Source organism: Cibotium barometz, chromosome 12 (genome assembly GCF_041138505.1).
Source record: "Cibotium barometz isolate CiBa-2024 chromosome 12, ASM4113850v1, whole genome shotgun sequence".
Lineage (NCBI taxonomy): Eukaryota > Viridiplantae > Streptophyta > Polypodiopsida > Cyatheales > Cibotiaceae > Cibotium > Cibotium barometz.
The window spans coordinates 33,997,096-34,024,953 of NC_141057.1; the positions used below are offsets into that span (position 1 = coordinate 33,997,096).

Sequence of the window (27,858 nt, forward strand, 5' to 3'; positions counted from 1 at the left end):
TAGGAAATTTTGAGGTTATCTTCTTGATTCCTCTTTTTACCTGATGTTCACATTAAAATTAATGCATGGGCTATTGGACCATGGGGATTATAGGGAGATTGAGTTAAGTATATCTAGAAAAGTTTGATTAGCATATAGGGGAGATGTAATGTCTACGTGAACAAGTGGAACTGTTGAAAACATTATCGAAGAATATGCTGAAAGGTAAAATGTTGCCAAAACGACATTTGGCAAAATGAAAGAAATTGTGTACCAAATCCCTAGTGGTATAACCTTGGATCTAGACTTCTCCTTTTATCATTGGTACGTTTGGAGATATTAGAAGGTAGAAGACCTAAGAGTGTGTGCTTACTCTTGGTTGACGAGGTGGGGCAACACACTATGTTATTTGATCCTTGGAAGATCCAATAGGTGCCAACAGGCTTTCTCAAAGATTCTGGGCACTCCAATAAGTCAGATCCATGGGAAGAATAAGCCTTGAAACATTATCAAGACTGATTCATTGATGAGATTTCCTGTATTAGATTTTTTATCTCCATTGGCTACCATATGATAACTTGATAGATATCATTATGTTGAGGATGGATGTTGGTACAATTGACTATCCTTTGGGTGCAATTAGTATACTGGTAGATTTAAAATGTGTGGTTAAGGTTATACATAATAGATATCCCTTCTCAAGGAGGGCAGGTGATAAACAAGCTGCTATGGTTTTAAGTGTTTACAATTTTAGTATACATTATAGTACATAGGTTCTTAGAGCTAGTTTATTGCTTCTTATTCTCCATGGTTTCTTTCATTCCCTTACCATGTATGTGAATTACAAAATTTTCCATTTTCCATATTTTCGTCTTCTCGTCCTTGTGTTTCTTGTCCTTCTCTTTGATCTTCTCAATCCACCCATCCCTTTTTGCCACTTTCTTGTGTCTTTTCCTTTCTAAAAATTGATGTATGTTCAAAAACGGTATCTCTTTCATGAGTAATGCCTAAATAGTATATTGTCATGAGGATGTCAATTGCTTTCTTGAAGTGATTTAGGAAACAAAAATCACACTTACAAATTTTTTTCTTTTTTGAAAACATTGGTTTGCATTGAAAGGTACACCTATACTCTGCACAGTTTTAGCTTTTTAATGCTATCTTTTATAGCCTTGTGTCTTCTCTTGTTGGCAAAGTGCCAGACATGATGGATAATGGCATCAATGATGCATGTTGATCCCTCTCTACACTTTCTGCAATGGTCGTATTGATAAGGATCTTGGAAGCATAGCCCCCTTGGAATCTGGCATAGACCATCGCCTTAGTGATGAGAATTATTTTGTTCGCATTTTTGGAGATGCTAGAGAGGCACAAGACTTTGGATAATTTTTGAAGGGTAAGGAGTTGCCATTGGGCTGAATGCATTATACACAACCATTATACCTTTAGTTGGAATATGCCCCATGTATCAAGTCAATGCCGGATTGTTCTTGAAGGGGTCCCTTGAGCTGCCCTTGTTGTTGTGATGTGCCCAAGCATCTAAGTCTATGATATGCTACACACAAAACATAGTTTAGTAATTATTTATGCCATTAATAAGAATTGATTGATAACTTACTGAGTGTAGTTCATCATATGATATTGCATCTAGTTGCTCAATGTTGATGGAGGACTTGTGCTCTTAATGTTGTTGAGGGGTGAGTGGGCCAAAATCGAATATCTTTTGGAGTGTGATCCCTACTCAATATTGGGCTATATTAGGTGAAGCCAATAGCTAGGAATGGATGAAAATCAAAATTAAGCCCTAGACTAGTCTACAGGGCTAGCAGCAAATATGTTTAAGAGCTTACCTTGCCTATGTTGGGTACTTTTTTGCATCGAGCCACATGAAGCAACTTCCCGTGTGGGTGTGCTAGCCCATCTTTTCCATCATCTCCTTGACACACCAAAGAGCTTCCACACCTATGGGAGTAAAGGTAGAGCTTCAATCACCTTGAAGGAGGTGAGATTTTTTGTGGTTCACTTACAAGTTCACTAACAAGATATTTTCTTGAGAACTATGGAACTCCAAATCACTTCTAAAATTTTGTTTTGTGTTATTTCTTTTATTAACTAATAAGAGGGAGGGAAGAAAAGAAGACCGAGAATAAAAAGATAAAAAATATTATTTTAAAACCATGCAATGTTGTTTTCTTAATAGAAAAGATTCTTACCCAAATGCCTAAGAAAGGGGAAAAAACAAAACATAAAGTAGTGCATCCATTCATATGCTTGCATGTGTGCATACATGTGATAAAATTAAGCACATCAAGGACAATAAGAACCAAGCTATTTCCTCTTTTTGAGTATAATTTAATTTCTCTATATTTAAATATCTTCAAACATCGAGCTAATACCTTCAATTTATCTATTTATCTTGGTGAACACAATGCAAAATTAACTCTTTGTATTTCCTACATGAAAAATCCCAACCGTCAAGTGCTTTCAATAGACATGCATTTACATTTTAAAAACACCCTTATGTGGGAGTCATGTTAATTGTTCCAGTTATGGTTTCACCAACCCAACCTATCGTAAGAAACTTTGCATCTTACCTACATGTGGAATGAATTCCCAATTCCTAATAAATGACTTTATAAAGCGACCTTACTCTGAGCTTAATGCCAAATAGGAAAGCCACTAACTTTGTGTATGTACTTGTTTATAATTAGAACTAGTGACTTGGGGGTAGCTTTAAGTTTTCTCCAACCTAGTGTGAAAACTAGTCATTGTATATAAGTTATTTTTGACATTGAGCAATACACATTCATTCCCTTGTAATAACATACTTGTGACCTCCCCATCTTCTCTCTACTCTGTTGCTTGTGTTTTATTGAATCTTGCTTGTTTGTTGATGGATACTTATTGGATAGGTTTGATTATACGATTCTTCCTTTCATTAGCTTCTTCTCTATCTGCCTTTTGTGAGAGAGAACCACTGCAAATGTTATCTCCTTCTTGCCTCCATCCAAGCAAAGAAAACTCTATCTTCAGCTCCTTAGTATTTCGATGTAACAACAGAGTGAGGACATGCCGACAAATGAGCTAGCTCAACTATGCATAAAGTAACATTTTGTAGCTCTCTACTATGGTAAAGTACTAAATAACACTTGTGAAGTTGACAAGGCTAAGGTATAACATATTTGACACTGCTGCCAGCAAGGAAAAGCCTAGGGCTTAGCTACATTCTTTCATCCATTCCAAGCTATTCGGATCACCCATCAATATTAGCTACATTCTTTCATCCATTCCAAGCAATTCGGATCACCCACCAATATTACCCACCACTGCTGATTAGGTCACACTCCAAAATACATACGAATTGGAACCTTGAATGTGTTTAGTTTGTTTGTTATTTTTTTTGGAACCTTGATTGTATTTTAACATTCTAGTTAGATATTTCGAAAGAAAAAGTCTCGGTTTCTTGGTGATTTACATGATTTTGAAGCCCACAAGGCTTAGGTTTCATTGGATTAAATTAAGAAACAGCTTAACATTTATGATTAGAAGTGAAATCCACTCCGAAAACATACATCTTTGAGCTCTATTAGAGTAGAAAATTTAAATTTGTTCATATATTGTTAGAATCGCTAACTTAGAAGCAACCAAAAAATAATCCAAAATACTTAATCACTTGTATAAACATCTTAAACTAAGATTCAAAACAACACTTTCCATCAGTCCAAAAAATCTTTAAAAATTCCAAAAACTAGACCAAACTACCTCTTGGATAGGAAACATGAGTCCATAAAAATTCCATAAACATGAGCTATAACAGACGTGAGATGTGTCACCCAATGAGTCAAAGGGTAGGTGGACTAGTAGCTGGACTTGATATTGTACCAATCAATTAAACTTGCCTTGAAGACTCGAAAGGACACACCTACCTATATCCTATTAAGACTTTTATGCCATACAATCTATACCAACATCAATTTCCAAGAAAATTCTCATCCTTTGCAATTATTAAAGAATTAAGTGTAGCTATCACTTAATAATTGCTCACTAACCCTCATTAAAGACATGAGGCTCTACACACTACCTGGAATCCGTTCCCAAGTGTGCTTATTCATAAAAGAACAAATTTGGTAAACCATAAAAAATATCAATGAGTCCAACCACATGTGAAATGTGAGTCTAATCAGACGTGAGATATGAGTCTACAAAAAGCGTGACACATGAGTCCACCAGGCATGGGATGTGAGACATGAGTAGTGAGTCTAGCTCACTAAGCTAGCATGAGCCATTTCATAAAAATCCATGAGATGTGAGTTGTGAACCCAATTAGGCATGAAACGTGAGAGATGAGATGTGAGAAGTGAACCGTTGACGAGTGTAACGCTCACTAGACACAAGGCGTGAGATATGAGTCATTTCATACAAAAATCCATTATGCGAGCTCGGTAGGTATGAGATATGAACCCATAACTTCACGATGTGAGAGAAGTTACTCCAAATTCGTAAAAGCCATGAGCCATGAGACATGAGTCAACTAAAAAAAAGATTCAAAATTTAGAAAAAAACTCAATTTTTTAAAAAGAAGAAAAGAAATTAAAAAAATAAAACAAGGCATGAGACGAGAGTCAACTCAAAATAAAACAGATTCAAAAAGAGCAAAAAATCAAACTTTAAAAAGAGAAAAGAAAAGAAAAAAGTATTTTTTGCAACTTGGGTAAAACACGTGTCCAATTACATCCAGACCTCTTCGCGAGATAGATTCACTTGAGAGAAACCCTTTTATGCAAAGTTGATCAGGACTAATTATTAGAAATAACAATCTAGAAACAGGAAGAGCTGCCCGATGGTCCTCAAAGCCCCAAAATTGCCAACTAGCTTAGTAAACAGCACCATAAACTTCATGAAATGGGCCTGCTTTGTCTTTAGGCAAAGCTCCAGTGAAGGACCCGGAGCAGGGCAGAACCAAGAATCTCAAGGTTCGCTCCCTTAGAAAATGGTTAAACCATGTCAAATGCTACATTGTTTCAAATGTTTAAAGTCAATCCTGCGTTAGGTTTGTCTCAAAATGACCATGGCAAAGAAGCTCAACAACCATACGGAAATCGGGACATATCTCTTTTGTTGCACCATTAGGTACAAGCATTCCACAAAACACTCAACAATAAGCGTGCACACATGCACTGCAAGCAGGAGCCACACCTTCTCAAATGGATATTTTAAGCTAATGATAACCACACTGGTCTCTTTTAAATTGGAAGTCACGATATTTGTATGCTACTGTACATTCAAATAAGCCAACACTCAAGTTACTCTTTTACAATAGACTCCCAATTGAATCCCGTAAATTAAGAAACATACAAAACTTTTACTCATTACTTGATCCCTCAAATAAATTGATTTGTTAATATACAAATAGATAGGGAAAACCCGTTGTACAGCTTTTTAATCTTTCGTTGGGTCCTCCACAAGTGTCTGGAGCAAGCTTGTCCCATTGATGAGCTTAGTTGTAGCTATCATCAAATCATACTTCATCCCCTCCTACATACAATTGCATTCAAAAACAAATACTTGGTTATAGCTATCATCAAATCATACTTCATCCCCTCTTACATACAATTGCATTCACAAACAGATGCTGAGACTTCCAAAAGATTTTTTGCCACCAGCAAACTCACTTCAAGATCAGATTTACCTGCGCATTTAGAAAACGAAGGGCTGAGATTTCAGCAAAAGTGACTCCTCCAATAAATACCACTAGAACAAGCAAACGTCTTCCATCCGTGACTCCACTGTTTTCATGCCTAAACAAGTAATCTCAAAACCATCAGCAACATACTTTTCTTGCACAAAGTGCACATGCACGGTTAGGCCTGCACACCTAAGGTAAACAATGAAGGGACAACAAAAAGAGGCAAGGTATATAAGTCTATCAGGATCTTGCATTACAAGATGTCAATGAGTTTTATTTTTAAGTTCTTATTTTAATTTTTATCAAAGGATGTAAAATGTAGATGCCAAAAAAAAAAAAAAAAACTCCCTTATGCTATACCTCTCTTGGCCACTTGCTTCATGTGGGGCCTCAGTAGTACCACTGTTATTACCCTGCTCACATGATATGGCAATGTTATCCAAAGTGGATAGAAAAAAAGATATCACGGGTGAAAAAAGGAGAAAACTGTATCGGCAACCCACCTGTATTCGTTCAAAATGTGGTCCTGGAACAAGTTTCACTGCTCCGTCAACAGCATGCCTAAAAAACGGTAAAAACTTAAGCATGGCTTACTGAAACTGTTTGCCAGACACAAGGTTCTGAAAAAAACAAACCCACTAATTTATATACAGTTTCAGCCTTTTTCGTTTTAAATTTTTAAACGGACCAGTAATTATTCTGATTAGGTCTCTTAGGCAAATTTGGCCTTAGAAAAGGATGATATGTCAGTTGAAGGAAAGAGGGGAAAAATGTGAAGGAAAGAAAGGGGCTGTGTGCGGGATTTGTATGAGCTGTGTATGGGAGCTGGAGTTGTGATGGAAAACCAATCAAGCGGGCACAGCGCATACACGGTGTGACTCATCAATGAACCAAGGGTGTTGTATTGCCCATGCCTTTGTAAGCTTGCAAGGGTTCGTTTTGGGTTCCTGTTTCTTCAAGTGAGATGCGCTCTTTCTGCCCAACCTTAGTTACCCATATCTACGATTCAAGGCTGAGATTCCCAAATGAATAGGGGAGATACGGACTCATGAATCTAATTTGAGGTGAAACAAGGAGGCCCTCTCCTAATCTCTTCGGGCTGCATTGGTAGGCAGTGCTCAACTACGTGAGGCAATTGGACCAGCAGTCATCCTCCTCGCTTGTGTTCCCTGTTTGTATTCCTCATTTGTATAATGACAATGTCATTCTCATGGCTCACTATGTGAAGGATGCCTGTCTCCCGAGTTCCAACAGCTTTGTATGCATAGTGGGCTGGTTTTGAAATTTTAAAGGGCATTGCCCAGTTGCACTCTACCAAAACCAGGCAGTGCAAGTACCCAACTGTGGAAAGTACACACATGGCTTTAAAAGGGCCTCGCCCAGTTGTACTCTACCAAAACCAGCCAGTACAAGTACCTAACTGTGGAAAGTACACACATGGAACCACAAGGGAATGCAAATATATTACCGGCCACATTTGAGGGCATTCTCCACTAATCTGATGCTTAAAGGTGCATATCCCGAGAAGACATAAGCAATATCATTCGGGCTGCATCATAAAATAGAACATATTCAGATCAAGGGGCATAAACTAAAATTAAAATTTTGTTAAGATAAAAAGCATTTACAATGCATCCAAAGGAAAGAGCACGAGTGGCTTACCTAGCATCATCCACATCTTCGACTACAAGCTTCATCCCTTTTTTTAATTGTTGCCAATTACTTTTCCCCTCCTACACATGAATGATAATAATAAGTTTGATGCTGGAAAGCAATCCAAACATCAAAAGTTGGCAGCCAAAAGAGCCACATGTGATGGCTTCCTCTATGACAACCAAATGATGCACAGTAACACGAAATCCCTCATAAATACTAACTTGTTTCTTCACGAGGCCAGCTTTTTCTAAGTTACTTAAGAGAATCGTGTACTCAAATCCATAGCTATGAAGTAATTCCCTCCTGAAAAAACAACCGACAGTTGCAAATCAGTTGCAAGGATGGCAAAGTTTCTCTACAAGAATGCTTACGTGTAACACATGCTGGCTTATTCACAACATCATCACTCCACAACATGCACTACACATAACAAGGTGGAGCTGGAAGCCCCTGGGCCATTACTGATAGTGATAATGAGGAGTGTCTAATTAATGGATAGGTTGTATGAACACTGGAACTGTGTGCCAAAATTGATGTGTGGTGCTACCAAAACCCAGCCAAACTAGCCATTGTGTTATATGTGCTTAGACTCCTACAATCCTCCTGGTGGTATCAACTCATTCAGTGGTGCCTGGATCTGAGAGCACCGACACACTTAGTGGTTTTCCCTATCAAGCAAACAAGAACCCCCCTCTTCTCTCAGGAGACCCCATTGCAACACCCCATGCAAAAACAGCTCTTGTTTTCCCTTTAAGTCTAAAGTGTCTGCGTGCCTTTCATGGAGTCCTCGATTTTGTGGCAATCCTGGACCCAGGCCTCTAAGAACCCAACTGATCCTATATGTTGCAGCCTGCAGGCCTTCTCAAAGCCTGGCAGAACGCTGCTAAATCCTGGTCATCCCTGCCCCAGTGACCTCCCAGAAAGTGAAGATGTCGCATGCCAAGAGTGATATCTGGGACAAAAAGTCAGAGGCAAAGACTGATAGCTTTGCCCAGGATCTTTGCTGAGAAGGGTGATGGGTCCCCAATAGCACATCTCCTGTCACCAACCTCTTTCAAGATCATTCTGGGAGGCCTGGATGATGACTAGGTGGGAATCCAAGAGTTCCGAGACTACAGGACCTGTGGCGATCCAAGGGACTTCGTGGAGAAGGGGAGAGGATGGGTGGTCCGGACTCCATCCCCGCATCTGGACTCCTTAGTCGTATTGGCAAGGACCCTGCTGAGGCGAAGTAATCCTGGTTGACTGTCCCCTACCTGGGTCCAGAAAGAGGCATGGGTGTGCTGCCTGTACACCATCCTCAGTCACAATGTAGCCTAGAGGGTGCTACTGGTGGCCTCCATCTGAGATCGTCTGCTGGGGGGCTGTGCTCCTGATCTCTGAAGTCCATCTGCAGCCCTCTAGCAAGAAGAAGAAGCTAATCTCGGATAAGGCTATCCCCAGCGCCTGTGCCTTCCACTATCCACCTCTGCCTGTCTCCCCAGAAGGGAGAGGCTTCTTCTGTGGACAACAGTGTCATTAATATGAGTGTGGGAGGCTGTAGGACAGTCTTTGTTTGCAGTAGTCTTGTTGAGAAACAGGACCAGCATAAGTAGCTCCTCCTTTAGGTTCAATGGATGGCCCGCCTAGTTTGCAGTGCCACCATCCAAACTCTCTCACTTCCAGAACAAACACCAATAAGCATTCCAAGAAACGATCTTATCGAGTATATGCTTACGAAGTGCAACTGGCATCAATAACTATTTTGAATCACTAAATGAAATGACCAACCTGAAGTAGTCGAAATGCTTTTTCGGAAGGCCACCATTGGTGAGAGACAGCAATACAAGAAGGCGTAACACACTGACCAAGGGATCCTGCTTGTGAATCATCGCTTCTATATATTCAAACGTACTGCACACACACACAAGCGTCAAAAGAAGAGCTGAAAGAATCAAATAAAGCATATACAAACCAAAAACTGCAGAGTAAGCTATTTCATCCATTGCCAAACCTCACTCACGAAACTGCACTAAGGGTCTTTACAGACAACAACTCTGCTAATGAGACAGCGGATGGTGGATGGAGGGGAGCGATTCCCCACCCATGACCCATGAGGCCAGATATGTATCTCCCAGCTAACCACATGCACAAAGGCTAGTGGACAAGACCTGGGAACTCGCTGCTGGGTCTATCACAGGCTTTGCAAACCTCCCACATGTAATGCACTAAGGGTCTTTACTCCTCTGCCCACCAGACAGAGGTACGTGTCTGTAAAGACCCTAATCTCAAATAGCATTCTCACTGTCTGCTAGCTAAGCACATGCACAGAGGCTACTGGACCACCTGGAAAACCAGTGCATGGGCTTCTCACTTGAATAAATACAAGAATTTTCAAGTCACTGTAGTCCGCACAATGACTGGCTTTGTTATGTTCAAATACTGGAAAAAAGCAGTGAGTGGAACATACCTAAGGGGGCATGTAAAAGTCTTTGGATCGTGGTCAAGAGGTGAGATGAAGCTTGGATGTACGCCTCTCTCTCATGGAGTCGATGAAGACCTCAATGGATCGTTGCATAAGAGATTACGTAAGGAGGATAATGGATAGCACGTCAAGAAAAAATAAGAAGATGATGGTGTCCTATTATCCTCCAAAGTATCTTCCTTTGCAGTGCAACCAAGTATAACGTACACCTAGTATAGATTCAAAAAGGTATACAGCAGAGCAGATGGTGACTCTGGGACAATCTACAGCCTCTTCTCCTAGCCATGTGCAGTCACTTTCAATGTGCGAGGTCTTGGAGCATGCATCCATAGCCAGAAGATGATGGTCCACGAAGAGCTGTGGAAGCCTTGGCAAGCAGCTCAAGGTCCAGAATTTGGAGAACAATGCTAAACCCTATCCACTCATTATAACAACCAGCCTCTGACAATTTCCTAATGATTGGTCCAGAATTTGGAGAACAATGATAAGCCCTATCCACTCATTATAATAACCAGCCTCTGACAATTTCCTACTGATTAATCGCACATTTGAAAAAGTAGTATGCATGTGCCATGCATATAAGAATACTTCTAAGTTTTTGCCTTCAATATGGGAAACAAAAATCCCAGATACTCACATTTCATAATTTAGACCTTCAACAAGTGTTTGCTCAATACTAAGCCGTTCAAGAAAAGAAGCCTTGTTGGTGTATGTTGTGGACAAATGCTGCGCCAGATTGATATGTCTCTGCAGCAAAACACTCCAATTCAAAAAAGCTTCCATGATTTGGCCTGCACTCACTTCAACAACTAAAAAATTGCATAAGTCTTTATCCCAAAACTACCATTGACTACATGATAGGACAGTGTAGGACCTTATTAAAGGAAAGGCCTACAACTAGATTAAGAGACCAAGGCAACAAAACAGAAGACAAATAAAATTTTGCATTGCTCCATGTACCAACCTTAAAGCTATATGGCAATGTCCAAGGCCTCCTTTAAGTTTTCATTTCTACCTACTGATTGGTTTTTTCCAAACACCCCCTCTCGATTACCTTCCCCCCTTCCTCTCCACCTCTATTCCAAGTCCCATCTCTGGTTCTCAATACCTCCTGCCCCTTCACATCCAGATTGAGCTTCACATACAGAGGGGATCTTGTGGAGATTGTCTCATCCTATGTCTGCCTTGGTGTCACTTTCAGTGGCCCACGCTTCACCATGCTTCCCGCAGCACATGCCAAAGTGACACGAGGATATGCAGCCTTGAGCTTACTTGAGCGTAAATGCTTCCAAGCATATTTCCAGGAGCCCACGACGAAGGGTTGGCTTTTAGACACCCTCGTCACACAAGCCTTGATGTATGGAGCAGCCTTTCAGGGGCCAGATTTATCCAATGAGGATGGGCAGCGAGTTGAGAGGCCCCAAGTCATGATGCTCTCCCATATGATCCGCAGAAAACCATCAGTCCCACACCAGATTATCCAGGCAGAGTTTGCTGCAGCCCCGATGGTAGTGGATGCACTCTTCCACACAGTCACATACCTCCACATCGTATAAGTCACATGGATTCCCATAGGTACCCAAGGCTTGCCCTGGAGTCCTCCAGACAGCTAGCACTCGAGGGCCACCCAGGAATATGGTATGCCCGAGTTTCCACTTGGTTCTTAGGATATGGGTTCCACATGGACCGCCTCCCACCCCTTCAGTACTTTTTGGACTCTCCTTTTCTCCGGCTCTCTCATGAGGACACCAATTGGATTATCCAGTTGGATCTTCTCAGCCTCTACACCCACTGCACATGGATCACACCGATGGAGCTCCCACCGAAGATGCACTTCTAGAGAGATCACTTCCTCACACTCAATAAGAATGGATTCATCCAGCAATCGGGCTACCTAGAGTGTTCACATGTCCCATGCCATGCAGATTGCGATTGGCCAAATACAGAGTGGAGGCACGAAGAGCTGAGCGCGTTTTCAAAGCTGGGGAGTTCACATGGAGACCCAGAGAGGAGAGGATCTGCCGACTATGCCACACACAGGTTGAGACAGAGGAGCATTACATATGTCGTTGCCCAGTATACTATGAGATCCGCGAGAGATTTCACTGTCTGTTCCATGAGGGATTTGACCCACTCTCCAAGATCATCACCTTCCCGGAACAACGTTGCCTAGGGATCTTCCAGCTCGAGCTCCACAGACACAGGGACACATTCTTGCGACAGCTCCAGCCCAACACTCTAGACCCACCTCACTCAAGAGCAGTTGCCTCGGACCGGGCCTCCGCTTTCTAGTGTGCCCAATGCCCTTCGCCCCCCGGACGTCGGCCATGATCCCCTCATCAACTCCAGATCTAGGACATGCTCCATTGCCATCGAGCTACCTTTCCACGTGACAGCTGAGGGAGACCTCTTGGCCATACTCATTAGCCCCATGCTTGATATTTTGGAGAGTGGTATACCATCTGGGGGCTGATGCTCCTCTCATGTTTCATGTTCTTGGTATTCCATGATGAGATTTCCATGGACAGTTTTGTATCTCCAGTGAGATAGTTTTGTTTTGTTCCTATTTTATTTTCTATTCCATGATGAGATATGCCATGGATATTATTGAATCAATATGGTCTCATAGGCCCACTGGGTCTTTAGTAGATGTTTAATATATCTTTCTTTCTTTCTTTCTCCCCACTTTGTGTATACTCTGCTAGATTTGGCAACCATCTACCTAGACCCCTCAATTGGTCACTTTTTAGGGAACCACTCATGTTATATTTATGCAATAATAATTTCCTGTGAATATTATCCCCAAGTGAAATGATAGCCAAAAAAAAATATTACTATTCCTACCATGTGCTTTGTTATGGAATCCCACAAGCTCACTTTGGGAAGACATACCGTCATCTCAGGAAGTACGTTAAGCTTCTTCACAAAATCTTTCAAGTCCGAAACACTTTGGTTCTGCACTCACATGAGGTTTCAACACGAAGCCCATCTTAGAATGCCATTCTACTTCTCAAAAAACAGAGTTCATGCGAAGCTTTCTTATACTTACAAGAGGAAACCATGGTCAAATTTGTTAGATATCTTGATGCAGTAAAAAGGTACCCTAATTGAGTGCATTTTTACCATGGTTGTCACTTCCGCATAATCATTCTTCATGCTGGTTGCCTTTTGTTGCAGCACCTAGAACCCCAACAAACACACTTTTCTTATCTACTATCACTTCAATCTAACCACAAGAAAGAGGTCCGAGTAGCCTCAATAGAGTTAAAAAAAACCACATATACCAACCTGGCCAACAATACCGAAATTGAGGTCTCGGAGCTCCCTATACAGTTTATCACTGGACAGACAAAATAAGCACTACCATCTAATTTTAGTATTAGATCCTAAACAATATTGATAATTTTTGGGCACCCCAAAAAAAAAACACTACATCCTTGTTTTACATTTTTTCAAAGTTTTCAACCGCATTACCCCTCCAGCCACCACCTTAAAAAACACTACATCCTTGTTTTACATTGTTTCAAAGTTTTCAAATGCATTGCCCAAATGTGTTGCCCTTGGTATTGTCATCGGGGGGGCGGGGGTTCATGGTCTGTTTATATCATTTAAATTAATGTTAAGCATCACCTTGAATTAAGTGGTATTTTTATCTTCTTGCTACCCTGAGGTGCTCCCATAATTGAGGCATCTACTTCCACCACTCCATTGTTCACATGCAGAAACTGCAGAGAGTACAAAGAGAAAAACAAAAAGATCATTATCTGGCCCAAGTTAGTAAGTAAACTGACTACTAACACAGCATGTTCAAAGATATCACAAAAGCCCACCTCGTCAAGAAGACCTTCATAAGTTAGCTGTGAGCACATAGGAGTGACCATATCAACCTGCCAGTAATAGGAGTATATCTGAGAGACCAACTCTGCAAACTTAGACAGATAAAGAGCTTTAAAAAAACTATAAGCTGTTTCCTTTCACTGGTAGGGGAGATTACCCTTACCTACTGTAACTCCGCATTGGGTAGAAGGAGTTTCTCAAAACACTTGACCATTTATGTAATTAAACACTTAAATTTGGCCATAGCCTTAAACATAAGCCACTTAATTCCACAAAACTGTAAAAGAGAGATGTCCACATCGGACACCACATAGAGGCCGGAAGCCACTGGATCGGGCCGACTGCCTACCCCCCCCCCCCCCCCAAACGGGCGGAGTATTTTATTACCCAAGGAGAAAAATATCATGTACAAGCTTTAAGGGCTTTACTCTCCCCACGGGAGATGCCGGAATATCCATATACAACCATCACTCGACCATACACATGGACTCATCAAAAGAAGCCCAAAATACCATGAATTTGTGTAAACCATGTGGATACCGGCCAACATTATCCAATAGCCCATATAGCTGTCCATAAACCCATATGGCTGAATCATAAGCCCATAAAACTGTCCATAAGCCCATATGGCTGGCCCATAAAGCTGTCCATAAGCCAATATTGCCGAGATACGATACCCCATGGCAATAGCAAAGCCTCTAGGGCAGCCTCTAGCGGTGGTAGAGAGCTATAACCTTGGAGTAGAGAACCACCAAGAATAAAGAAGAGTTGCCAACATGATAGAGGTTAGTATGCAGCAATAGAGCCTACTCAAATGAAGAGAAGAGGGCTCCTATTTATAGATTTAGGACTCTCATGAGCTAGACTGGCAAGAAACTATAATGACAAGTGGAGAGCTAACGTGACAAGTGTGAGGCCAACTGTCTCACTTTGATCCATTGTTGTTCACATGTGATGGTTCCCACCCATAAACTTCACCTCTGAAAATATCTCAACTCTTAGACCTTCTGTCAACAGGTGCTTTAGCAAGTCTCCTCATTTGCTTAAGCTTACGAACGTTATGACACAAACAGAATTTCCATAGGAGATTGTGAAAAAATAGTAACCCTCCTAGATTTTAGTGTGTGTTCCTTTGTATTCCACCTTATTAGAAATGTATGTGAGCACCATGTAGAACCATGTTTCAATACTAGATCTCTCCCAAATCCTCTGGAGCTCACCATAAATGCTTTCCACACTTGAGCTCCAATGCACATTCTGTGTCCAAGAAACCATCTCGGGCACCTAGACTAAGCTTCAGGCCCTAGATCTTTGGTACTAGATAATCCCCCATTCCCAAAGCTTGTACTTTCTAAATAATTAGACATTTGGAGTCCACCAGACCCTTTCATACTTGGGAATATCCGGGCTCATGACATTCTTCCCAACTTCTTAAAAGTTTGTACTTTCTAAATATTTAGACGTTGTGTGGTGGCTGGGTGATGGCCTCTACTATACCACCTACAGGGACACAAGAAGAAGACACAGTCAAATCAAAACTAGGGGACACTAGAATCGTAACTCCAAGGGCACCAATCGGACCTGCACCTGTCCACAACCCTCCAGCTGACTCAATAGATCCGCTCTACACCCTCCCAACCTTCCTTTCTGGTTCAGCTGCCTCCTCTGACTATCCTCCCAGGTCAGCAATGTCCTCCAAAAGCTCTGATCATATACCCTTTGGCCTCTCCTGACCACAGCTGACAACTAGCTAACCAAATATACCCTCAGCTGACTCAAAACTGCCTGAAATCTGCTTCCGAAATCCTCCACTATTCCCCAGGTAGAAAACTGTCCTCCATACCTCCAAAATATCCTCTAACTGTCAGCTGATCTTATATCCTTGCTTTAAAAGCTCCCTATACTAGTCAACTACCCTCTGCTGACATTCATCAGACTCCCTTCTGATTATACACTCTGGGACAGACCCGGTTGTCAGAAAATAGACTAAACTAACTCAGAAGCCTCCTCTCAGACAGAAACCTTCACACAAGTGTCCTCTGGTCTTCCCCAACCCTCAAGCTATCCCAGACTAATCAAGATATCACATTTGTGACCTCCAGCTGACAGTTGCTGACCCACAGCTGCCTCCGAACTGCCTGTCCTCTCAAGGATGGCTCAAACTGACCCTGCTGACTCAGGTTTCTTCTCTTCTATGTCAGCTAGCACCTCTAGGCCTTCAGTCCACTCAAAGCAAACATAGATCTAACCTTTTGGACTCCTAGTTGACAGCAACTGAGTCACAGCTGCCACAGAAACCACTCAGATCACCAAGTCTTCTTACAGCTGTCAACTGTGACCTGCAAATACTTCTACCAAACTCAAACTAGCCAAAAGATGCCCTCCTCATCTTTAGCTGATTATATTGAAGCTCAGCTGACACAGAAATGGCCCTGCATCTCCTCAACTCATTCTGACCGTGTCAGCAGCAGCCCACTAGTTATCAGACTGACACATACAGAGGATCTACCACCAAGATCTCAGTCAAACAACACATAATCCACAACTAGAACATCAAGCAAAAGACTTTATATTCATACACAATTGATTCAACCCATACACTTGGATTCTGCCAGATAGACTAAACTACAGTGTCCAAACAGCCTTGGGATTTGAGGCTTCAAAAGAAAAGAAGAAAACACAGAAGCCTTCAGGGTTCTTCACTGATTGATCTCAGTAAAAGCTCTCCACTGTATAATCTTCATCCGCAACTTGAAATTTCATAGAAACCAGCATCATCAAACATCCAGCTGCTGCCGTCGAGCAGTTTTGACCAGGGCCATGTCTCTAACACAGGTTCTGTACAGAGAATCTAAGAGACCCTCCTCTTAGCCTATCCTCTGATCTTCTGCCTCCCTCTGCTCTGGACCAGTCTAACCTTCTCACATTGTGTAGCCCTTCTGTCTGCAGTCTTCCATAAATCAAACCAGCCTTGCAGGAGACCACTCCACTGCAGTTTACTTGCCTTCACCCTCTGGTAGTTGCTCCACCTACCTTCTCTTCGAGCCCCCCGCCAAAGAAATCAATCGTGCTTTTTGAATTCGCATCACCGCCCTTGCTTCTTCTGGATAAATCCACCGCCCGTCTACCTTGGTTCGCCATGTTGTTTCTATTTCCATTTTGCGCACCTGCGCCTAAACATTCTACAGCCACGCATTGTCTTTCGCCACCTGGGATTGATCACACATCACCATACATACACTGCATTTATGTACACACCATGCTTAGGAGGGGCTCTTTTTGCTTCTCACATATAGTCAACCCCCCTGGTTGAAACACATTCATGTGTTTCATTCTTTCCTTCCTGCTCCAAACTCTTCTATTCCACAAACCACTTTAAACAACTCTATTTACAGTATAAACATGATCCAGTATTTTCAACTTCCCCCTGGATCAAAGGGATATAAAAATATCTTCCACCGTCTTCCATCTGTTCTGATCCAACCGCTTGGATTAAATACCTGCAGACTGTTAGCAAACAGCATCAAAACCCTACCCCTATCAAATAGCACAACCCAAATCGACCTTCTGCCAGCCTTCTTTTCATTCCATCCATTTATAAGTACCCTTGATTCATCACAAAACTCTGAATTCTCATCAATTCTGCATGCCTCCTTCAAGCCTTCATATAAAACTTCATTATGTAACCATTCACCTACAGCCTGCCATCCTACAGCATTCTCCCCTTTCCCAGACACTTCTTTCCATCCAAAATCTTTCCATCCAGACCACTCTCAGGTACATCATCAAAAACATTCGCATACATAAGACAATCACCTTCCAACGCAGAGTGGTAAGTTTTTTCATCGCCTTCCCACACCCCCCCCCCCCCCAAAGCTGCATCTATATAAAGATCATCACCATACTTTTCCTTCACGTTATCCACACCCTGCACACTCCCAAAATGTCCTGCATCACTCAGGTTACAGCCAAACATATTACCTTCATTAAACTGGATACTTGCATACCCCACATCCAAAGACTCAATATCATCCACAGTTCCAGCAACTTCAACAAAACAGTCAACACCGATCTCATCAAGAAAGGTACCAACAAAACATAGAGAATCATCCTTCAGCCCTACTTGACTACACGCATCACCCTTAACATCCCCTGGGCTCCCCGTCACCTCTAGAATACATGCAGGCGCTTTCCTCCCTCAGCCAATCCTTCAAATCTGTGTCAGCTTCCTCAACATGCACCTTAGCATCCAGTTCCAAAGTTCCAGTGCAAAGGACTTCCGTCTCCATTTCCAACAGACTCTGATCTAGATCTATATCATCAGTCTTATCTGAAAACTCTTCTCCTTCCATGACAGCTCCAACCAATTCACATTTCCACATAGCCCGTGAGGCTCCACCTGATCCCAATCAGCTCCAAGAACCTCCAGCACAGCAAAATTCAAACACCCAACCTGCTCAGTCAATTTTTGAATTTCTTGATATAGTCCATTATGCCCTCTACCTGGTTCCTCAACTCTTGGGGCTTCCACATAGGCCTCCCTCTGCATACACAAATTTATTGGCAAAGCTGCCACCATAGGCCTGCTTGCTTCCTTTTCTCTCCTTGCCAGCTCCTGCTCTCTTATCCTCTTAAGGCACTGTTCTGATGCCAACCTTACAGCTTCATCAAAAGTTCTTGGATCTCTCAACTTCACCTTCTCCTTGATTCTCCCATGCAACATTTCAACAAACTTATCCTTTTTCAGAAAATCTGGAGGTACATAGTTTTCTCCCAAGGCTCTCAAAACCCTTCTCCAGATAGCTTCAAACCTATCCACAAAGGCCAGTATATCCTCATCCTCTTCGTGGTTCAACTTGCTAAGCTCCCTCCATAGATCTTCAGGTCTTTCTGGCTTCCCATACCTTCCTCTCAAGGCTTCCTTCAACCTGCCCCAGCTTCCTCTTTCAACATCTATGGCTTCATATTCAAACCTCCCTGGCTTCATCTTCCAACAACAGATCTGCCATCCTCAACTTATAGGCATCATCTTCCCTTCCATTGCCTAAAGCCACCAATTCAATTTTCCTAAGGAACTGGGCAACATCCTCATTCTTCTCACCTCTGATCACATCAAATCTGAAATCAGCCATGGGTATTGAGTTGAACAGCAAGTGGACTTGTTGACCAAAGCCCTAAATAGAAACCTTCTAATCCTCAGTGGGGGCACCAAATGATCTGTGGTGGCTGGGTGATGGCCTCTACTACACCACCTACAGGCAGTGTAGTCACAAGGGAACGTCGTTCCAAGCTCTTGGAACGGGGGAACGCGTTCCATAGAGATAGCCGTTCCCGTTCCCGTTCCAAAATGGCACCGCAGACCATGTAAGAAATATAAGTGAACTATGTATCATGTAGAACACATCTATGCATTATCATGGCCACTACTGAGATGGTTTGAGGTTCTTTCTTTACTATGCGTCTTTCCAAAGCATTTACAGATATATAAAGTAAATTTATAAACACATTTATGCAATGATGTGGCGTTCCCGATTCCGTTCCCTTTTATTCAAGCTTTTCGTTCCCGTTCCAAACAGTCATCCGTTCCCCAAAACGTTCCCGTTCCCTTGTGACCAGGCACACAAGAAGAAGACACGGTGGGATCAAAACTGGGGGACACTTGAATCCCAGCTCCAAGGGCACCAATTAGACCTCCTCCAAAAGCTCTGATCATATACCCTTTGGCCTCTCCTGACCACAGCTGACAACTAGCTGACCAAATATACCCTCAGCTGACTCAGAACTGCCTGAAATCTGATTCTGAAATCCTCCACTACTCCCCAGGCAGAAAACTATCCTCCAGACCTCCAAAATATCCTCTGATTGTCAGCTGACCTTATATCCTTGCTTCAGAAGCTCCCTATACTAGTTAACTGCCCTCTGCTGACATTCCTCAGACTCCCTTCTGACTATACAATCTGGGACAGACCTGGTTGTCAGAAAATAGACTAAACTGACTCAAAAGCCTCTTCTCAGACAGAAACCTTCACACAAGTGTCCTCTGACCTTCCCCAACCCTCAGGCTACCTAAGACTAATCAAGATATCACATTTATGACCTCCAGCTGACAGCTGCTTACCCACAGCTGCCTCCGAACTGCCTGTCCTCTCAAGGATGGCTCAAACTGACCCTACCGACTCAGGTTTCTTCTCTTCTATGATGTCAGCTAGCACCTCTAGGCCTTCAGTCCACTAAAGCAAACATAGATCTAACCTTTTGGACTCCTAGCTGATAGCAACTGAGTCACAGCTGCCACAAAAATCACTCAAATCACCAAGCCTTCTTACAGCTGTCAGCTGACAACTCTATTTGTCAACTGTGATCTGCAAATACTTCTACCAAACTCAAACTAGCCAGAGAATGCCCTCCTCATCTTTAGCTGATTATATTGAGGCTCAGTTGACACAGAAATGGCCCTGTATCTCCTCAACTCATTCTGACTATGTCAGCCAGCAGGCAGTCGCCACCCTTGCTTCTTCTGGATAAATCAACCACCCGTTTACCTTGGATCACCATGTTGTTACTATTTCCATTTTGCGCACCTGCGCCTAAACATTCTATGCCACGCGTCGTCTTTCGCCACCTGGGATTGATCACACATCACCATACATACACTGCATTTATCTACATACCATGCTTAGGAGGGGCTCTTTTTGCTTCTCACAACATCCTCAAGTCCACCAGACTCCTTTCATAGTAGGAAATATCCGAACTGGTGATATTTTCCCCAGCTTCTTAAAAGTTGTCTGCAACTTTAAGCTTCAAGCCATATATCCAAGATATAATCATGTCCCATCAAGTGGGTGAGACAAGACAATCTCATATCATAACCATGTCCCAAATAAATGGGCGAGACAAAATAGTCCCATAATTCCAGATATCATAACCATGGCCCAAATATATGGACGAGACAAAACAGTACCATAAGTGCAGACATCATAACCATGGCCTAAATAAATGGGCGAGACTAATTAGTCTCCATAATATAAATATCCAAATCATATCTCTCTATCCATAATCCAAGTCGAATTCACTAACTCCAAGGAGTAGTTACTCATTCCCAATCCCCAGTGTCACGTAAGTCAAACAAATGCTACTCTCCACTGGCTTCCAAGCTTACACAGGCGAACACCAGACCAAGAAATAGAAAACCAATTGACCATGCACGCAGATGTAGAATGTCCACTAGTTCTGAGTGCAAATATCAGTCCCCAGCATACCAAATTCCAGTCTACTGACACTTGGCATGGACACAAGTTCCCTTGCCCACATGGTGTCAGTCTACATGATCCTTGGCATAGACATAAGTCCCCAACCAAACACGCGTCATGTCCACATGACCCTGGCGTAGACATAAGTCCCTTGCAACCAGACATCATGTTCACTCTACCACTTGCACTCTGTGTTGGTACTCTGACCACACACCTTGGAAGAGAGGGGACTCAAAGTGTGTAGCATAAGATAAGAATCACTCACAGGCATAGATATCCTAGTGCTCCATAAACATTTCTACTACAACCAGTTTATAGGCATTTTGGCCACTAATAGTTTTACAGGCATTTCGGGCGCCAATAGAAATCCATAGAAAAATCCTCGATCCATGAGTTGTCATGTGCTCCATGAATGCAATACATCCCAATGAAGGGAGCCAAAATCCATATGATAATCATGTATACCATAGATACCAAGCTTTTCAACCATTGAAAATGTTTCCTTGAAACAACTTGCCCTTCTCCTTGTATACACATACAAGGGTAATCACTTATCCAAAATGCATATTTGCTAAACAACAGACAAACAACAATGGAAAAGTACTTATCTCTTCTTTGTCAAGTTCGTTATGAGTCGAGAAGAGATTGTTATGGGCTTCGATAGAATAACCCAAATGAGGACCTTACTCTCCCCACCGGAGATGCCGGATTATCCAGATACAATCATCATTCGACCATACACATGGGCTCATCAAAAGAAGCCCCAAAATACCACGAATGTGTGTAAACCATGTGGATATTGGCCAACATAGCTTAGTTGTCCATAAACCCATATGGCTGAATCGTAAGCCCATAAAGCTGTCCATAAGCCCAAGACAAGCAAGCTTTCAGAGGAGCTACTCTACCCTTGACCACATCTTCACCCTCCGTTCCATCATTGAGGATAGAGCATGACTTAAGAGAATTTATTACTGCTTTGTGGATTTCCACAAAGCTTTTGAGTACACCGGGCCTGCCTCCTACGGCAGCTACAGTCCCATCTGACATGGTTGGGAGCATAACACCCTCTATGAGTCCGTCGCTGGACGAGAGAGAGCCCTAGGAGGAGGAGGTACATTGCAACAGATTTCCAGCACTAATGTGTTGAAACAAGGCTATCCTCTCACCCACTCTTTTTGGCCCCTCAAGATTGATGAGATCTCGAGTGGAAATACAAAGGTGAGAGACCTGAATGTTAGCACATTCATCCCCAGTTTCTGCCCATTTCTAGAATCCTTTTGGTCCCTTTTGCATGGCCCTTGATTGTGGGCTGGCCACCCCTATTTTCCATATTTTTCTGGGATTTTTCCCAGCCCGTTTGGTATTTTCCCAGTCGGAGCTTTTGTGATGGCTCCTCCGACTTCTCTTCATATGTTCTCTAAGTCTACAAAGTTCGATGGTTCCAACTACACCTTATGGAAGGTGAAGGTGAAATCGGCCTTGCGTGGCATGGATCTTTGGGATTGGCTTGTTACACCAGCCAATGCCACCCCTCCCACCCTTTCTTCCGATGGTGTGACTCAGGCACAGATTGATATTTGGCAGGTGAATGATCGTCGCATTTTCTCCTTTCTGATGTTGAATTGTCAGGATTCTGTTCTCTCATGTGCGTACAGCAGATGCTGGACATGAAGTTTGGAAGGCTTTTGAATCTCTCTACGAGATTAAGTCTCCGGGTCGGATTTTGGCATTGGAAAAGCAACTTATGAACTTATCAGTTTCCGCCTTTCCATCTTTATCTGCTTTCATCTCCAAGATGAAAGATCTCCGGGACGAGCTTGCTGTTTGTGGCAAGGACATCTCTACAAAGGACATGGCTATTCGGCTTCTCTCCAAGCTTCCAAAGAGGTTTGATGCATATTTTCAGTCTCTTGTTTCTTCTCCTCGTCCTGTTCCAGTTACTTGGGAGGAAGTTCTCCCCTCCGTTATGCAGATTGAGTCTCGCTTTGAGGAGCGGACTGGCACCTCTGGTGGCCCTGATGGAGCTTTGGCAGCACAAGATAAAGGGAAGAATCAACAAAAGAAATGGAAAGGGGGTTCTAACAAGAACTCCAAGGATAACGACGAGGATAAAGACAACAACAAATCTTCTAAGAACAAGGACATTGAATGTCATTATTGTGGCAAGAAGAGTCATAAATCACCCCAATGTCACAAGAAGAAGCGGGATGATGCAGCAAAGAACTTTTCCTCTAAAGCGGTGTCTCAGACCAAGAAGAATGATGGCATTCTTCTATTAGCAAGTACTCGTCGTATACTTGCTCTTGTGACTTCTCAGTCACGGTCGTGGATCATAGTCACAAGGGAACGTCGTTCCAAGCTCTTGGAACGGGGGAACGCGTTCCATAGAGATAGCCGTTCCCGTTCCCGTTCCAAAATGGCACCGCAGACCATGTAAGAAATATAAGTGAACTATGTATCATGTAGAACACATCTATGCATTATCATGGCCACTACTGAGATGGTTTGAGGTTCTTTCTTTACTATGCCTCTTTCCAAAGCATTTACAGATATATAAAGTAAATTTATAAACACATTTATGCAATGATGTGGCGTTCCCGATTCCGTTCCCTTTTATTCAAGCTTTTCGTTCCCATTCCAAACAGTCATCCGTTCCCCAAAACGTTCCCGTTCCCTTGTGACTATGTCGTGGATTGTGGATAGCGGTGCTACTGCTCACATGACACCCCATCGAGATTGGTTCGAGGACTTCACTACCAGGTCAAGCGAGATCACTTTGGGTGATTCTTCTTCCGTGCCAGTACATGGTCATGGCACCATCCCCATCTTCCGCTCTTTCGAGGACAAGAGGTACTTCTCTATCGTTCTGTATATTCCAGATTTGGCTTTTAACCTTTTGTCAGTGAGTGCTCTTACAGCTCAGGGTGCGGAGGTGATCTTTTCTCGTTATGAGATTACCATTCGCGATAAGGCAACTAGTAGCATCTTGGATCAGGGAGTCCAAGATAGTGGTCTGTACAAATTGACCGCTCTGCTTTCTTCTGGTGCTTCTTCTGCTCTTTGGCATGCTCAGTTTAGCCATTTGAGCTATCAGCTTCTACAGCGCGCTTCGAAGGATGGGTTAGTTGAGGGTTTACCGACCATCAAGGCTCCATCTTCTGCTTGTTCCTCTTGTTTACAGGGGAAGCAACACCGACCCGCCTTTCCGAAGGAGGCGACACATAGATATTCAACATCACTTGCTCTCATTCATGCAGACTTATGTCGTCCTATGAGTACCTCGTCTTTGAGTAAGGCGTTGTACATGCTCGTGATGGTGGATGACTTTTCCTGATAGACTTGGGTTTTCTTTCTAAAGACCAAGGATGAGGCTTTTCAGCACTTTTGTGATTGGAGAGCTGAGGTGGAAAAAGAGACCGGTCGCTCGGTCAAGGCTCTCAGGACCGACAGAGGGGGTGAGTTCACATCCCACGAGTTTCAGCAATATTGCAAGACCCATGGCATTCGGAGACAGCTTACTACAGCATATAGTCCATCACAGAATGGAGTTGCAAAGAGGAAGAATAGGACCATTATGGAGATGGGATGTGCTATGCTTGAGCATTCTTCATTACCTCGACGTTTCTAGGCTGAGGCAGCTTCCACTGCTGTCTACATTCAGAACAGGTCTCCTACTGCTGCTCTTCCCGATAAAACTCCATATGAGGCTTTCCATGGTGAGAAGCCGTCCGTTGTTCATTTCTGGATATTTGGGTGTTCAGCGTATGTTCATGTGCCTAAGGAGCATCGCTCCAAGTTGGACTCAAAGTCTCAGCGCATGACTTTTCTCGGATTCAGCACTGTGTCCAAGGCATATCGTCTTTATGATCCTCAGGCCAGCAAAGTTGTTGTGAGCCGTGATGTGGTGTTCGATGTGACTCCTACATCTTCAGAGGGGGGTGGTGAGCTTCTTCCTCCACCTCCGTTGCTTCTGTTTTGCCTCCAGCTGTGGATTCTCAGTCAGATGATGATGACTCTGCTCCTCCTCCAGCGAGTTCGAGATTATTTGTGCCTGGATGGTATTATCAAACAGTTCGTGATTCTGGGTTACGTGAGATTCCTTCTGCTCCTCCACCTAGTTCTCTCCGGCGTTCTTCCAGAGTTACAGGGAAACAAGTTCATGAGGGCAACATGTTTGTTAATTATGCTCTTATGTCCTCTATCATTAATGGTCCTTCTGATCCCACTTCTGTGGACGAGGCTCTTTCACATGAGCCTTGGCATCGTGCTATGCAGGCAAAGCTGGATGCTATTGAACGGAATGGCACTTGGATTTTGGTGCCTAGACCACTGCAGCGTAAGGTGATTGGTGTGCGATTGATCTTCAAATCGAAGTTCCGAGCTAGGGATGAAAGAGTCGATGTCAAGGCTAACTCGGTCTCTGCCCCAGATCCCAATAAGGCCTCTCTTCTGAGCCTCTGGGGGTAGCTGTCTGAATACAAGCCAATCTCCGAGTGAGAGTCACTCCTTAGAGGCTACTGGAGCTGATTGCTATAGGGCTGGCCTAAGATGCTCCCAAGTACGCAAGAGACTGGCTGCAAATCTGTCCTCAAATGTTGGGCTAAAGCCACGTGCCCACATCTTTGTGAAGATCCATCCCGTGCTCTGAGGCCAAGGGGCCCCCCAAGATCGGAGTGCAGTCAGAGATCCTAGCCAGGAGGAAGTCCTTCCAAGGCAACTCTCGGAAGGAGACCTCGAACAATCAACTTGCCCAACAGGGCATGGCTCTGAATGGAGGGGCCGATGATGCCTAGGCCCCCTTTGTGTCGCGTGTAACCAATTGGGGACCCGGAACAAACGAAAAACACTTCAAGTATACAAACAAAGTATAACATAGCAGGAAGCCACAACAATATAAAGACAGCACACTGAGCCAGAACGGCCGGTCCCCCCTAGGAACGTCTTTATTCGGTAGAAGCTTTACAAGAACTCAAGGTGCCGGTGCATATAGCACTAGATTTTCCACAAAGCATCAACAAGGCTCATGCCTAGATCTCTATCCACAGCCAAGATATAACAGAACCAATAGCTGTCTCAAATCAGTCCCAAAAGTCAGCCCCAAATCTGCCCGTTGCACAGCTAGGACTGTGAGAGAGAACAGCAGCTGAAGTCACATGTGTGGCTCACTGTACGGCTGTAGGTACAGCCAGCAGTCGACCACTTTGGAGGTGGTTAGCAGATACTGTACAAGGCTGGCGACCAGCTTCTCAACATGAGAGAGAAGTTTCTGCTGCTGCTGTGCTGTGTGCAGCCAGTCAAAAGAGAGAAAAGAAGGGCAACACTACGTCCGGTTCTGAGAAAAGGATAGCAGCCCTCTGTATGGCCAGCACTGGAGAGAAAGAAAGAAAGAAAGAAAGAAAGCTGTATTAACGTCTACTAGAGGCCGAACTCGACCTATGAGACAAATCAATGTACAACTGTCAATGTATTCTGGATGTCCAGAAAAAAAAGGACAAAATGAACATGAAATAAACTATGAAAGTACTGAGCTAGATGGGGGTGTGATGGATGGAGCACTACTGCTAGAGGCTCAGTATGCAACCTATATGCGCAGGGTATACAAGAATGCAATGCAGATCTGTCTAGCTCCAACCAGTACCATAATGGGGGTGTAATATGTGATACATAGGCGATGGCGAGGCAAAAATACCTTGGAGCATGATCTCCGGGTGTGAGTGTAAGTGAGCTAGCCGCTCCTGGATATGGTGCTGATGTCGAGCCCGTATCTCTGTGATCTCCCTCTGATGTAGTCTGGGAGTCTGGTAGCTTGGTGCTCTCGGTCTCCGTCTGGCTCAGAGGTCCGCAGCGTGCTGAAGTGTAACCCCCTCCTGTGTCAGAATAGGCACTGGGATAGATCTCTGGAAGAAATCAGTGAGCTGGAGCTGTCGCCCACCTCTCCCTATGGTATGAGTCCGTAGCAGTCTCTCTCTGTGGCGCTGTGTCTCTAGCAAGAACTGGCCAAATCTGCGCTGGTCTACAGACTCCATGATCTAGCAGAGTGAGGGATGTCCACTGAAGATGGTGGTGTATCTCTCTCTAATGACACTATATGCTCTGCATCTGCATACATAATGTTCCTCACTCTCAACCTCCTCCTGGCATAGTCTGCATATCCTCTCTGCTCTGGGGATCCGTGCTGCCCTACTTACCTCAATCTCAAGCTGGTGTGATGACACTCTGAGTTGGCCAATCACCACTCCGGCACTGTGAGGCATGTACACATCCATGTATCCAGGTCTCTGTATGAATCCATCCGCTGAGATACGCATAAACTGATCTCTGTGTATAGCATCTTCGGCGGTAGAGGCTGACTGGGTGTAATCCAAGTCTCTTGAGTATATCGCTGCCATAAATCCTGCCGAAGGAGACTGTTCCTCTCACTGTGAGAGAGCTGGATGTGTGGTGCATGTATATCATACTGGAAAGGTGGCAGGTGATCTATGTCAAGACCATGCTAAGTGAGCCACTGTATCATCTGTGAATACCATGATCTCCTATCTCCACTCCCTGCGAGCTGCCTGGATGCCTCAAAAGCTCTATGTGAGAGTCGATCTGATGGCATATCTCTGATCCTCTGTATGAAGCAGATCGTCTAGAAGAGGGCCTCTACTAGCATAGGAGGTGCAGCAAACTCCGTCCGGACAATGTCATGTGGGACGGAGGGTTTGTTGCGGATCATCCATGAGAGCATGAGAATCTGAGGCCTCTCTATCTGAGACCATGTGGAGGTGGCGAGCCCAGGTGCCCATACTGCTGCAGCATACATCAAAGCAGGGGTGACTAGTGTGTCAAACAACCACCCCTTCATGCGGGGCTCTTGGAAGTGTGCCTGGTGACACTGTCTCTCTAGCATGGCCAGAGCTGCATACCCTCGTGTTAGTCTATCCCTGGCTTCCTGTGCCATAGTAAATCTTCCTGGCGGAGTCGTAAATGTAATCCCCAGGTAC

At 43.5% G+C, this 27,858-nt stretch overlaps 1 protein-coding gene across 3 annotated transcripts in view; it reads right to left on the reverse strand.

Moving 5' to 3' along the window:
* Positions 1–5,190: 5,190 nt before the first annotated feature.
* The window catches only part of ATVPS33 (Sec1/munc18-like (SM) proteins superfamily), a 47,196-nt gene continuing 24,528 nt past the window's right edge, over positions 5,191–27,858 (reverse strand). For 2 of the 3 annotated variants that reach the window (XM_086806386.1, XM_086806387.1), the window contains 14 exons: positions 13,616–13,672; positions 13,416–13,510; positions 13,074–13,125; positions 12,909–12,965; positions 12,678–12,740; positions 10,423–10,532; positions 9,092–9,214; positions 7,543–7,624; positions 7,328–7,398; positions 7,134–7,214; positions 6,169–6,226; positions 6,026–6,078; positions 5,669–5,777; positions 5,191–5,514 (listed from right to left, as the gene is read on the reverse strand). In XM_086806386.1, coding sequence (XP_086662512.1) covers positions 5,419–5,514; positions 5,669–5,777; positions 6,026–6,078; positions 6,169–6,226; positions 7,134–7,214; positions 7,328–7,398; positions 7,543–7,624; positions 9,092–9,214; positions 10,423–10,532; positions 12,678–12,740; positions 12,909–12,965; positions 13,074–13,125; positions 13,416–13,510; positions 13,616–13,672 — 1,107 coding nt within the window. In that variant the 3' untranslated portion in view covers positions 5,191–5,418. Of the gene's footprint in view, positions 5,515–5,668; positions 5,778–6,025; positions 6,079–6,168; positions 6,227–7,133; positions 7,215–7,327; positions 7,399–7,542; positions 7,625–9,091; positions 9,215–10,422; positions 10,533–12,677; positions 12,741–12,908; positions 12,966–13,073; positions 13,126–13,415; positions 13,673–27,858 lie in introns of all 3 variants that reach the window. The other variant, XM_086806385.1, reaches the window with a different exon arrangement.